General features: G+C 34.4%; 1 protein-coding gene across 2 annotated transcripts in view; it reads left to right on the top strand.

The window, feature by feature from the left end:
• Nucleotides 1-13,619, top strand: part of CAAP1 (caspase activity and apoptosis inhibitor 1) — a 57,857-nt gene that overhangs the window by 25,344 nt on the left and 18,894 nt on the right. For both annotated transcript variants that reach the window (XM_020970036.2, XM_020970037.2), the window contains one exon: nucleotides 13,454-13,527. In XM_020970036.2, the coding sequence (XP_020825695.1) occupies nucleotides 13,454-13,527 (74 nt within the window). The remainder of the gene's footprint in view (nucleotides 1-13,453; nucleotides 13,528-13,619) is intronic.

Here is a 13,619-nt window from a genome sequence, read left to right as displayed (position 1 = left end):
CTTTCTTTAAAGAGCTTTGGAATTGATTTTGTGTCATGGGAGACGCTGGTAAAGCACTATTCAGCTTGGCCTGCCCATATCAAAGAAGGTGTTGTGCTCTAGCAAAGCAGAATTGCAGTAGCTCAAAAGAAACGTGAGAATCACAAATTTAGAGACAACCCCACCTCAAAGGTTCATATGGACTATTTGTGCATGGCCTGTAATAGAGCCTTTTGAGCTTATATTGGTATGATCAGCCTCACTTGGACACACACTTGACTCTAACAGTGATGTCATTTTGGTCTAGATACTGACCTAAGTGCTGAGAATTAAAAGAAAGATAAAAAATAATCCATGCTCTTGAGGAACTTACAATATAATGGGAGAGACAGTGTGTAAATAATCATTTGCAAACAAGCTATGTATAGAGTAAATTGGAAATAGTAAACAGAGAAGGTGTTAGAATTGATAAATTGGCAAAGAGGCACTGTAGAAGGGCCTGAATCTAAACATTTCAGAATCTACAATACTGCCATATTTCAGAATTATTAAAGATTGCAAAAGATTTGTCAGAGTCCTTGATCAAGACAAATTACTTAATAAAGAAAACATTTTAGGTAGTAAAAGTAGTACAAAGGCATGAAATTAAACAGTTCTGTCCTATGATGGAGGCAGACCAAAAGAGCAGTTTAATAATAACTGTGAAGTAACATTACTAAATATGAGGACAGATATTAACTCAACCTATAACACTAGATATTTAGTTTTCCAAAAAAAAGTGTTTGTAATGAAATTTAAGCCTTGAATAGGGTGGTAAAATAATCATGATTGAGATATTTTATGTACAGAAAAGAAGTGCAAATGCTTTAGGGAAATCTTAGTAGTAATCATTAGGATTTTTTTCTGCAATAAATATCATTTTATGAATTTTTAATTAATATGCATTTAACCTGTGATGTTGAAGAAAATGTCAGCTGGAATGATGTGGTGTTTTCCTATAAATTTTAAAACAATATTGGGATAATATCGGAGTGCTACAAGGTAATTGAATTCAAGGTCTCAAAGTATGAATGAATGGAAATGGAGTCTGTAATAACGTCTCGGAAATCAGCATTGCTTAGCCCCACTGTCATGTTCCTGAAAGAAAGGAAGTATGTCAGAATTAATTATTCTTAAGATACCTAACTCCTTTTTAATCTTAAAATTATTAGGAAGTAGTATTTGTCAGGTACACATATGCACTTGTTAATCGAGACATTGTGTAATGATGCTGGCTAAACATAATATAAAACCTCTCTAGGACATAGTGCAGTGTACTTCACTCTGAATAAATGTATTACAGAGAGGTAGTATGTAAATTGAATTTTTATAAATCAAATCATTTAAAATGCACTAAGAAAGTGTATTTTAAAGAAAACACATGGTGGATCCTTTTTTAAATCAAAGAGTTTTGAGTAGTTGCCCCCTTATTTGCTACAGTGCCTGGCACACAACGGGCACTTAATAAAACATGTTTATTGACTCTTACCCTCTTGTTTTATTCTTGTCCTTGTGTTCTTTGGAGTTACACAATATGATTTAGGCTTTCCTATTGTTGTTTTGATATTTCATGGATGACATTTGACCTCTTCATCTCTTTGTTGTCCCTCACTTTTATGTTAATGACTAACCCACCTTCTTGTCTAGTCTCTTAGATGTCTTTGATGATATCTTTTATTCAACTTCTTGTTCTCATGTCATCATTGCTAATATGCTATAGGCTGCTTATATTCCCTTGCTTCTTTTCATTATTTTATTTTTAAAATAAGTTTTTATTTTTAGTCAGTCTGTCAACCAGCATTTATTAAATACCACCTTTGGGCCAAGCACTGGAGATTAAAAAAAAAAAAGGCACCCCTCCTTGCCCCCCAAATGAAAGTTTCAAACCAGTCCCTTCCCTTTTCTGTATATCTAATTGTCTATCTATCTATCTGTCTGTCTAATACTTTCTGGTATTTTATGAAGTATGCCATCTTCATTATCCCCTGCCAATACAAAAGAATAGGATGATGTCCCTTTTTTATTTCTTTACCTTGGGGCCAAGCTTGTCATCATAATTTCGTGACATTCCGTTTCATTTGTTTTCTTGTCCTTGTTGTATATTCCATTTATGTTGTAGGCATTGTGTATATTGTTTTTCTGGTTCTGCTTGCTTTACTTTGCATCCATTCATACACATTTCCTGATACTTCTCTTTATTAATCATATTCATTGTTTCTTTTTCCCTTTTAAAATTTATTTTTTAACATTCTTTTCTTCTTAAATTTCGAGTTTTAGATTCTCTGCCTCTTCATCCCTCTTCTACCCACCGAGAAGGCAAACAATGTGATAACAGTTATACCTGTGATTCATGCAAAACCTTTCCATTTTAGCCATGTCATAAAATAAAGCAAAAAAAAAATGAAGAAAGTAAGCAAATTATATTTCAGTTTGCACTCAATCAGTTCACTCTCTCTCTTTCTTTCTCTCTCTCTCTGGAGGTGGATAGCATTTTTTCATAACAAGTCCTTTGGAATTTTCTGGAATCATTGTATTGATTAGAGTAGCCAAGTCTTTCACAGTTTAATCATCATTACAACATTACGGTTATCGTGCACAATGATCTCTTTGTTCTTTTCACTTAATTTTGTATCAGTTCAAATGGGTCTTACCAGGTTCGTTTGAAAGAGTCCTGCTTGTCATTTCCCACAGCACAATAGTACTCATTACAGTCATTTGCCACAACTTGTTTAGCCATTCCTCAGTTGATGAGCATTTTCTCAGTTTCCAATTCTTCACCACCACAAAAAGAGCTGTTATAAATATTTTTGTACATATAGGTCCTTTTCCTTTTTCTTTGATCTTTTTGGGATACCGACCTAGAATTGTGTTGCTGAATCAAAGGGTATGCACAGTTTTCTAGAATGGTTGGACCAGTTCGCCTCTGCAACAGCAGTTCATTAATGTGCCTATTTTCCCTCATCCCTTTCAAGATTTATCATTTTTGGTGATAGAAATGAGATGAGGTGGTATCTCAGAGTTGTTTTAATTTGCCTTTCTCTATACCATCTTGATTTAGAGCAGTTTTTGATATGACTATAAATAGCTTTGATTTCTTCTTCTGAAAACTACCTGTATATATCCCTTGACCGTTTATCAAACTTGAGGAGTGGCTCTTATTTTTATAGATTTGACTCTGTTCCATAGGGACTGTATAAACAGTTGAGAAATGAGGCCTTTGTAAGAGAAACTTGCTGTCAGGTTTTTTTTTTTAATATTCATTGTCCATGGTACCTTTTAGCAAAATGTAGTTTCCCTGATTATGTCTTTTAATTAGGTCTGTTTTTGCTTTCGCTTTGAGATCATGATTGTTATCCTTGTATTTTTACTCCAGCTGAAGCAAAATACGTTTTGCTCCAGCCCTTTATTTGAACTCTGTGTACATCTTTCTGTTTCAAGTTTGTCTCTTGTACATAAGATATTGTTGGATTCTGTTTTCTATTCATTCTGCTATCTGCTTCCATTTTATGGATTAGCTCATCCCATTCACATTCATAGTTGTGATTATATATTTCTCTCCATCCTGTTTTCTTCTGTTTATTCCTCTTTTTATCCTGTCCCTTCTCAAAAGTTTATTTTGCTTCTGACCACTGCCTTCCGTAATCTGTCCTCCCTTTGATCATATATCTTATTCACTTCCCCTCCTATTTCCCTATTGGGTAAGTTACATTTCTGTATCCAACTGAGTATAATGTGTGTATGTATATATATATATAAATATATATATATAAATATATATATATATAAATATATATATATATATATAAATATATATATATATATATATATATATATATATATATATATATATATTTTCCCCCCTGTTTGAACCAATTCTGATGAGAGTGAGGTTCAAGCATTGCCCGTCACCCCCATTTCCGCCTCCAATGTAAAACCTTTTCCTTGTGTGCCTCTTTTTTTGTTAGATAATTTTCTACATTCTACCTCTCCCTTCCCCCTTCTCCCAGTGCATCCCTCTTTTTCACCTCTGCCTATTTTTTGAGATCATCCCAACATAATCAGTGTACACTGTGCCCTCTGTCTTATGTAGAGACTCCTTCTAACTACCCTAATAATAATAAAGTTCTTAGGAGTTATATTTGTCATCTTCCCACATAGGAATATGAACAGTTTAACTTGATTGAGTCTTTTATGATTACTCTTTCATGTTTATTTACTATTTATGCTTCTCTTGAGTCTTGTGTTTGACTGTCAGATTTTCTATTAAGGTCTGTTCTTTTCATCAGGAATGCTTGGAAGTCCTCTATTTCATTAAATCGTCATTTTATTTTTCTTCCTGAAGGATTGATTATACTCATTTTTACTGGATAGATTATTCTTAGTTGTAATCCTAGCTTCTTTGCCTTCTAAAATATCTTATTCCAAGTTCTCTGTTGCTTTAATGTGTAAGTTGCTAAGTCTTGTGTGATTCTGACTGTGGCGCCACAATATTTGAATTGTTTCTTTTGGGCCGCTTTGCTGTATTTTCTCCTTGACCTGGGAGCTCTGAAATTTGGCTATAATATTCCTAGGAGTTTTCACTTTGGGATCTTTCAGGAGGTATATTCTTTCAATTTCTGTTTCTGTTTTACCCTCTGTATTTAAAATGTCAGGGCAGGTTTTCCTTGATAATTTCTTGAAATATGATGTCTCGAAGCTCTTTCTTTGATCATGACTTTCAGGTAGTCCAATAATTCTTAAATGGTCTCTCTTTAATCTGTTTTCTAGGTCAGTTGTTTTTCTGGTGAGATACTTCACATTTTCTTCTATTTTTTTTCCATTCTTTTGACTTTCTCGGTGTCTTATGGAGTCATTAACTTCCACTTGCCTAGTTCTAAGGAATTATTTTCTGAAGTAAGCTTTTGTACTTCTTTTTCCACTTGCCCAATGCTAATTTTTAAGGAATTATTTTCTTCAGTGAGCTTTTGTACCTCTTTTTCCATTTGGCCCATTCTGTTTTTTAAGAAGTTCTTTTCTTCAGTGGATTTTTATGCCTCTTTTACCACTAAGCCAGTTTTTTTTAAGTTTTTGCCTTTTTTTCTGTATTTTTTGTACTTCTTTTGTCAAACTGTTGAATCTCTTCATAATTTTCTTTCATTGTGCTCATTTCATTTCTCAAGTTTTCCTCTACCACTCTCAACTCTTAAATCCAGTTAATGTGCAAGTCTTGTTGGTGTATTTGTCTTCTTCAAGAACAAAGGATGAACAACTCTTCTTTAACTCTCCCAGGAATTCTTGCTGGCCTTGAGTCCAATTAACATTTTTCTTTGAGGCTTTGCTTGTAGCTATTTTCACATTGCTGTTTTCTTCTGAGTTTATTTCTTAGTCTTCCCTGCCACATAGTTGCTCTTTATGGTCAAATTCTTTTTTGTTTGTTTGCTCATTTTCCTAGCCTATTTCTTCATTAAAGTTGGACTGGGGGGGGCAGCTAGGTGGCGCAGTGGATAGAGCACTGGCCCGAGAGTCAGGAGGACCTGAGTTCAAATCCAGCCTCAGACACATAGCACTCACCAGCTGTGTGGCTCTGGGCAAATCACTTAACCCCAATTGCCTCACCAAAAAAAAAAGAAATTGACCTATGTGTACTGGGAGGTGGGGAAGCACTGTGCCAAGTTTCAGGCTTTTTTGTGCTGCTGTTTTCAGAACTAGTTCTTGGGATTTGCAAGTTTTTAATACTTCCAAGGTGGTATCCTGGGAGAGGCGTTGTCACTGTTTTCCTGGTCTGCCCTCTGGTCTTTACCCAGGAAAGGCCTCTGCTTCTTTGAAGCTGCAAATGCAGATTCTGCTCTTTGTCCTGAATCTGTAACCAGGGTCTCTACTCCCTTGTGACAGATCACAAGAGCATCTTGGATCCATCCTGGAGCTGCTACCCAGAACTCCTTATGGGCAGTAGAGTTGCCAAACAGCACCAGCTGTTCCCAGTGCCAGCAAAGTTTCCTCTGTAATCTCTTTCTGACCACTTATCTAGTCCCTTTACTGTCTCTGGACCAAGAGCTCCTGAAGCTCCTGCTGCCTGCAAGGCCCACCTCTGGTGATCCTGCTGCCCTCTTGTTCTGCATCCACCCTCTCCTGTGGACTGGATAAATGTCTCCCTCTGACCTGTTGTTGACTCTGCTGCTCCAAAATTTGATTTGAGGACTTATTTTAAAGTTCTTTGGAGGGGAATGTTGGGAGAGTTCAGCTAGGACCCAGCCTGTACGCTGTCATCTTGGCTTTGCCCCAGTGTTCATTGTTTCTTGCAACACAGTAAGATTCCATTTCTTTCATGTAACATTTTGTTGAGTTATTTTCAGAATTCCAGTTCTTTGCTTGTAAAAAAGTATTTCTTTAAATATTTTGGTGTATATGGGGTCTATCTTTTTGTTACTGACCCACTCCCCCCCTTGACGTATATGTCTAGCAGTCAAAGAGTATGAACACAATTAGTTACTTTGTTCACATAAAGCAACATGTTCTGAAAATCTTTGTCCAGTTTTTAGCTATTAAAGTTTAAAATTGAAATAAGTAGTTGTTTCATAAATTTAAGCAATTAAAGCTTTAAAACTGCTCTGAGACTTCTGGGGCAGCCTAACTAGGTGGTGTAATGGATAGAAGACCTTTGTTCAAACTCTTTTTAGTCACACGCTAGCTTCTCATTTATAAAATAGGGATATAAAACACCTATCTCATAGGGTCACTCCGGGGATCAAGTGAGGTAATATTTGTAAAGCTCTGTGTCACTATATAAATGGTAGTGGTTTTAGCTAGCTTTAATTTAGATTGTTTTCCAGAATTGTTGGATCAGTTCATAGCTCCCTCTATCAGTGCATTTGTGTGCCTACCTTTCCACAACTCCTCACATTTGTTATTATTCTTTTTATTGTCTTTGCCAATTTTCAGGGTGTGAGGGAAAAACCTCAGGGTTATTTTGATTTGAATTTCTCTTATTGTTAATCATATGGAGCATTCCTTTATATGGTTACAATTAGTTTTCATCTCTAATTTTAAGAATTATTTCTTAATGTTTTTTGACTATCTTTTGGGGCATAGCTTTTGGTTTTAAATACTTCTGTTGATTGTTTTTATATTGTGGATATCAGACTCTTTGATAGTAGTATTTTTCCTAGTTGAGTATGTTTTCTTATCCTAGTTAAACTAACTTCATTCATGCAGCCATGTCTGTCTTTCTCTTATTTTATATTCTTGAATTATAAAATACTAGGTTGAAATGCAGAAAATTGGGGGTTATAATAACAGACCTTATTAACTAGCTTTGTTAAATGCCCCTCCACCACCAGTCTAATTGACTTTCCAAAATATAGGAAGTTTCTCATCTATTTTACTTTCTTCTGTGCTACTGCTCATAATCAATTAATAGATCTGGACAGACAAGAATGAGAGAATATCTTGTTTGGATCAACTTTGACAGTGTTGTATCAATAGGCTTATGAAATAAGGGTATTTTTATGTGTGAAAATATTTGTCAGTGGCCATGTGGTGTTTAACCACAACTGTACAGGGAACTAAGACCCAATTTGTATTTTGTGTGTGTATATGCGTACATAAATCTATTAAGAAACCATGTCCTATACTGCTCTGTGCAACTAGCACATGCTTCAAACAGATATTCATTTTGCCCAGTTGTGTGGCTGAAAATATATTTTTTCTTGATGCTTTGCCCTCTTTTGCAGTTGTCTTAGTGGTTTCAGCTTAGCTATCCTTAGTAGCAAATTTGATTTGTTTCGAACTACTCAGCAATGTGTACATGTCATGTTCTTCTAGTTAGCACTAGGTGGCACTCATCTACTTTTGTGGATCATGATATTAAGGGATACTAGAAATAGAAAAAATTTTTTAACTTCTTAGACAGCATCCCTGTTAGGGGATTCATAGTTGAAGGGATCATTTCTGATGATCCAGGAGTTCACGAGGACATGATGTTCCACTAAGTCATTTCTGTAGTTGATAGATTAGAATACCAGGCTTCTTAAATGGGTTAAAGCAGTTAGTAGTATACCTTTGGTAAGTCCTCTTTCTGCTATTGAAATTTTCTAGTGTTTTGTCAGTGTTCAGATAGAAGCTAGTCACTGTTAGTTCATAAAACTTGTGATATAATACCTTTTATTTCCTGTCATTGATTGTTGTGTTTTATTTTTATTCTTTAAATGTAGTACCCAGCAATTTGCTATATTCAACTGTTTTTTTCCAGTTTTTTTCTATTTCTGATATAGAGCATCTGACAAAATTATTTTATGTATCAATTGAAAAACAAAATGCATGTTATTGTTACTGTTAAATGAAAACATTTATATTTTATATAAATAGCAAGAATTATTTCATAAATTTGAGGCACATTTTGGATCATATTATTTCATTAATGCTACTCTTTCTAAATTATTCGGGCATATAAAAATCTTGGAGGGCTGAGCAATTACTTTTAAGTCCTTAAGAATATTATTAATGGACACAAATTGATTCTCCAGAACTTAGAGAAACTTTGTTTTATAACATTGTGATGGCCGAGCTGTCCATCAGCCATCCTGCCTGATAGGGAAAGTTAATATACCAGGAGACTTAACATAATGTTTAGATTTAGTGAAACGTAATTATTGCAGATTGACCCAGTGCTTAGATTGGAATCTAGCATTTGTGGGATGTGAAAACGTCTTTTTTCACTCTCAAATGAAAGTGTAATATTCACTCATTCATTCAGTAAGCATTTATTAAACACAAACTATGTGCCAGGCAGTGATAAACACCAGGGGATTAAATATGAAACTGAAACCATCAAGGAACTTATATTCCGTTGGAGGGAAACACCATGTATACAGATAAATAAATGCAAAATTAGATGCAAAATGAAGAACAACTGGGAGCAATCAGGATAGGTCTTGTATAGGAAGTGGCACTTGAACTGCACTTTGAAGGAAGCTAGGGATTTCTGAGAGGCATAGATAAGAGAATAAATTACAGGGATGTAGGAACACCTGTGCAAAGGCACAGACATCAGAGACCAGCAGAAATGGCGGAGTAGAAGGAAGCAGTGCAATCCAGCTCACCACCCAGAACTATTCTTAACAAAGACCTAGAATGATCACCTGACTCAGTCATGTTTAAGAAATCTAAGGAAGAAAACAGAGAAGAATTTTCCAGAACAAGTAAACAGGGGAAAATTGAGGTCTGCAGGTAATTGCAGGTGTGTTTAGGCTAGGAGGGTGCAATTCAGAGCTTTGAAGCCAGGAGACTGAACTGGAACCTGTAGCTCTGTATTACAGCAAGAGTAACCCCTAAGATCCTTGAAGAACATGGTACTCAAAACCCAGAGAAAGCCAGAGGGCCCCTAGAAATAAAATCAGCTCCAAATAAAGCCCAGACATTCATTCCAGAAGTGTAGAGAACATAATCCTAACACAAAGTCCCAATTCAGAAAATTAATGTAGAAAAATGATTCAACAAACAACAGTCAAAAATGCTACCACAAAGAACTCTTAAAGTTACAGGAAAACCCCAAAAACACACTGAAGAAGAGACTGACTCCAGAACATCTACAAGCAAAGCCTCAAAGAAAAAAACAATTTGAATGCAAAGTCAAATAGGATTCTTTGAAGAAATATAGCAAGAAGTTTTTAGTTTTGTTTTAGTTTAAAAAATGATTTTGTAAAAGAAATGAGTGCTAGCAGAAAAAATTGGGGGTTAAAATTAGAGCTTTGGAAGGAGAATTCATAATTTAGTACAAGTGGAGTAAAATTTAAATGACTTGAAAATTAGAATGAATGAAATAATAGTTAATGACTCCATAAGACAGTTAATATTAAAATCAAAAGGCTAGAAAAGTAGAAGAAAATGTAAGATATCATATATCAGGAAAAAAAACTGATATGGAAAAGAGATCAAGGAAAGATAATTTAAAAACCATTGGACTACTTGGAAAACATGAGCAAAAAAAAAGGTGGTTATTAAATTCCAAGAAATTATTAAAATAAACTGTCCAACTGGCTTAGAACAAAAGAATAAAGTAAAAATAGAAGGAATCCAATTACTTCCTAAAAGAAATCTCAAAATAAAAACTTCCAGGGTCATCACAGACAAAATCTTGAACTTCCAGATCAAAGAAAACATACTTCAACCAGCCAGGGGGGGAATAAAAGGATTCAAGTACCACAGAGCCTTAGTCCAGATCACATAAGATTTAGCAACCACCATAAAGGAATGTGGGATATGATATTCCGAAAGACAAAGACCAGAGACAGGATTGGGAATGTCTTTTTTGGGGGATGGCAAGTAGGCCAGCTTGGTTGGAGGATAGAAGGTATAAAGGGGAGTGATGTGAAAAGGTAAGTTGGAGCTAGAGTTTAAAGAGGTTTCAGTGCCAAACGAATTTTTTTTTTGTCTTAGCGACTACAAGGAATTACTGAAGGTTTTTGAGCAGAGGAGTCACACTTCAGCTTTAGATTTGGATTCTTAGTTTATTCATACCAGCTTTGTAAGATGGGGAATATTAGAGAAATTAGCAGGATAGGGACAAGATGAGGAGTAAATTGGTAATTTATATTCCTTTCAATGATTATTGAAATAGAATGGAGCCCTCTACTGCTGAGGGTACTCTTTCATAAAAAGGTTTAGAGTTGAAGAGAGGGGAGAAAACATGCTGTCACTAGGAATGACCAGAATTTACTTGGAAGGAGACAAATGAGTGTTGATGATCATCCTCTGACCCTTTATTCTGAGAATAGGTTGGAGGTCAATGTATGTTACCCTTTAATTGGGAGGTACTTTACTGATTGAGAAGTTAGAAAATAGAAAAACTGTTGACATATCAGAAAAACTGTTTTCTTCGCCTCATTATGTGACATCTGAAATAACCTTTGGAATCAGCAATTATTTCTGTAATGTAAATGTAGCACTGGACTTGGAGGTTCTTTTCCTGCCTCAGACACTTTCTGGTTGTGTTATTGTAGGCAAGTCCCTTAACCCCTCTGAAATGGAGTTTTTTGATCTATAAATGGGGTTAAGTTGTCACTTTTAGTATCTACTTCATTGAGCTGTTGTGAGGTTTAGTTTTTGCGAAATCTATGTAAAATGCTTTGCAAAGCTTAAACTACTATATAATGTCAGTATATATGTGTGTATAATTTTTCATAAAATTTCACAGTTGAAATACACTTCAAAGATAATGTTATTCTATCTGTTCTCTTTATAAAACATCCTTTCCAAAGTTCATTTATTACTTATGTTGTTGATGTGATCAAAGGAATTTATAAATAACATTATAAAGGCAAGTAAATTTTCTGTCCCCAGCAGATATTTACTGCCTCATCTACAATAGCCATTTTTATGTTACAATAGCTGAAATAATGATGTAAAAAGTGTGTAATTTTCCTAAAGTTTTATAAATTTACCTTATTTCAAAGTTGTTTTCTTATTACATTTAGATAAATTACTAAAATTTAAAAGTATATAATAATTTCTTGAAGACCTTAGTTAAAATTGAGGCTGACCAAATTTTCAGATTCAACTTATTATATGTAATTGTAAAATTTACATCTTAATTAAGTAGTTATTGTAAAGATAATGATTTTAAGTAATTTTATTTTTAGTATTTCTTGTTCACTTCAGATAATCTTAAGGAAAAGTGCCTTTTTCATATCTCAGCCACAAGATGGGGTAGTATTCTTACTTTTTGAAAGAATGGTGAGTTTCATTAACAGTCCAATCAAACCCAAGCTATTATGATAAAATAAAATGTGTTATAAAAAGATCACCTCTGGGACTAAAATAAATTGTTTTTGACAGCAGGTGGTCTTTACGGTGAGCTTCATTTTTATTTGAAGCATTTGATATGGACTAGCTTCAAGGGACAGCTGCAGACAGGCAGGTTTTATCATATCGTTTATTTTATTGCACTATTTCCTATATATGTTTAGATTTGTGAATGTTTGGGGGAGAGGTGGTTATATGTAAAAAGAACCATTTTCTCTTGTTAAAGCCATAAGAGAAGTTAGAAATAGATTAACTTTGCCAGTAGATGTTTATAATTTTTGAGTGAAATATTGTTGTGACACTCAGGACACCAAAAGCCTAAATATTACAAAGGTTACAGTAACACACAAGCGTTTTCCATTTTAGAACTTTTGTTGGATTGGTTTGTTGCCTGCTGGCTTTTTAAGGACTGTTATTGATATCCTTTAGAGATAGTCATGGTTTCATTTTTCTCCTGGACAAAGGTAAAAACTCAATGATAGTTGCTGTTAGGAAAAAATAAAAAAGTAAATTTTTTAAATATGCAAATGATATATCTTAGATTTCATTATTAACATTAAACTAAGTAATTTAGAACTCTATGTGTGTATGTGTGTGTGTGTGTGTATAGGGAGAGCTTTATGCAAAATAATAAAAATATTTATTTGCTTGCTATCATTAAGAATATGAGGATCTTTTTAAAGAAAAGAGTTCAAGTCTTTCTCCCCTTTCATGACCTGGAGGTATAGGTTCTATTGCTGTTGCTTAGCTGAATTAGTCATGATCTTTTGACTGAGAAACTTTGGTGTGGCAATAGTGTCTAAGGTGGTATATGAAAGATTCTTTAAAAATAGCTCTTTTGGGAGAAGTAATCCACATTTCTTACTTGAATAGCTACGGTTGCTCTTTACACCTTTGCGAGTACTTCCATCAATCAATACTAAGATAGTATGACAACCTTTAGAAAGGGAGAAGCAATCTTTCCAAAATAGTTTGTAGCCCTGTCATAAAGAACATAGTGAATTAGAGTATATTAATGCTCCAATTTATTATTTAGCAATGTGTTTTCTTTTTTGCATGTTCTGTTCTAATTCCTGCAAACTGCCTGTAGTTACTTTGATTTTGTATTAATTGTAAAACATATGTCACAAAAATCTTTATTTAAAAAAATAATTGAAATAAGAAATATGTGGAGATGGATATAAAAATAATCCTGTTGCCAAGGTGCTCATCAAATTCAACCCTTTAACTTCAATGACTACTGTATGGTTTTCTGGAAGCAGTGCCCCTTCCCCATCATGTGTGTGTGCTCTATTATGTCATTAAGAGAAAACCTAATTCTGTGCTGTCAATACTTGACCTGGTTTGGCAAAAATATTTGCAACCTAAGCAGTTAGGCATTTCATATTTCTCTTCCGCTACTTTTGTGTGGTGTGTTTAATAATCTTTAGTGCAATAAATTTTCCCATAGTTGTCAAGAGAAACAATTGTACCTTAGTAAGTATTTATTTAACAGTCCCAGATAATGACTTAGGTCATAATAAGGGTAATATGGTTCAATATTCTCCCTTTCCCCCCCTCCCCCCAGTTTGGATAGATGTAAATAAATTCAATCAAACTATAAATATAGTCTGATGTTAATGTTCAAAGCTGAGGTGTTTTTCTTTTAATTTCTCAGACAAGACAACAGTGTAGATTCTACCTCATCCCTGAGGGAAAACAAGCAGCCTGAAGGTTTGGAATTAAAACAAGGTATGTATCAAATACTTCCTGCTAGTGTATCACCATTTATTGGCAAGCCTCAGAATACTTTATCAACAGTAAAATTTCACAATACCTTAATA

The sequence above is a fragment of the Phascolarctos cinereus genome, unplaced genomic scaffold, assembly GCF_003287225.1.
Source record: "Phascolarctos cinereus isolate Bilbo 61053 unplaced genomic scaffold, phaCin_HiC Scaffold_4;HRSCAF=312, whole genome shotgun sequence".
NCBI classification, from domain to species: Eukaryota; Metazoa; Chordata; class Mammalia; order Diprotodontia; family Phascolarctidae; genus Phascolarctos; species Phascolarctos cinereus.
This window is presented reverse-complemented; position numbering and strand designations above follow the sequence as displayed.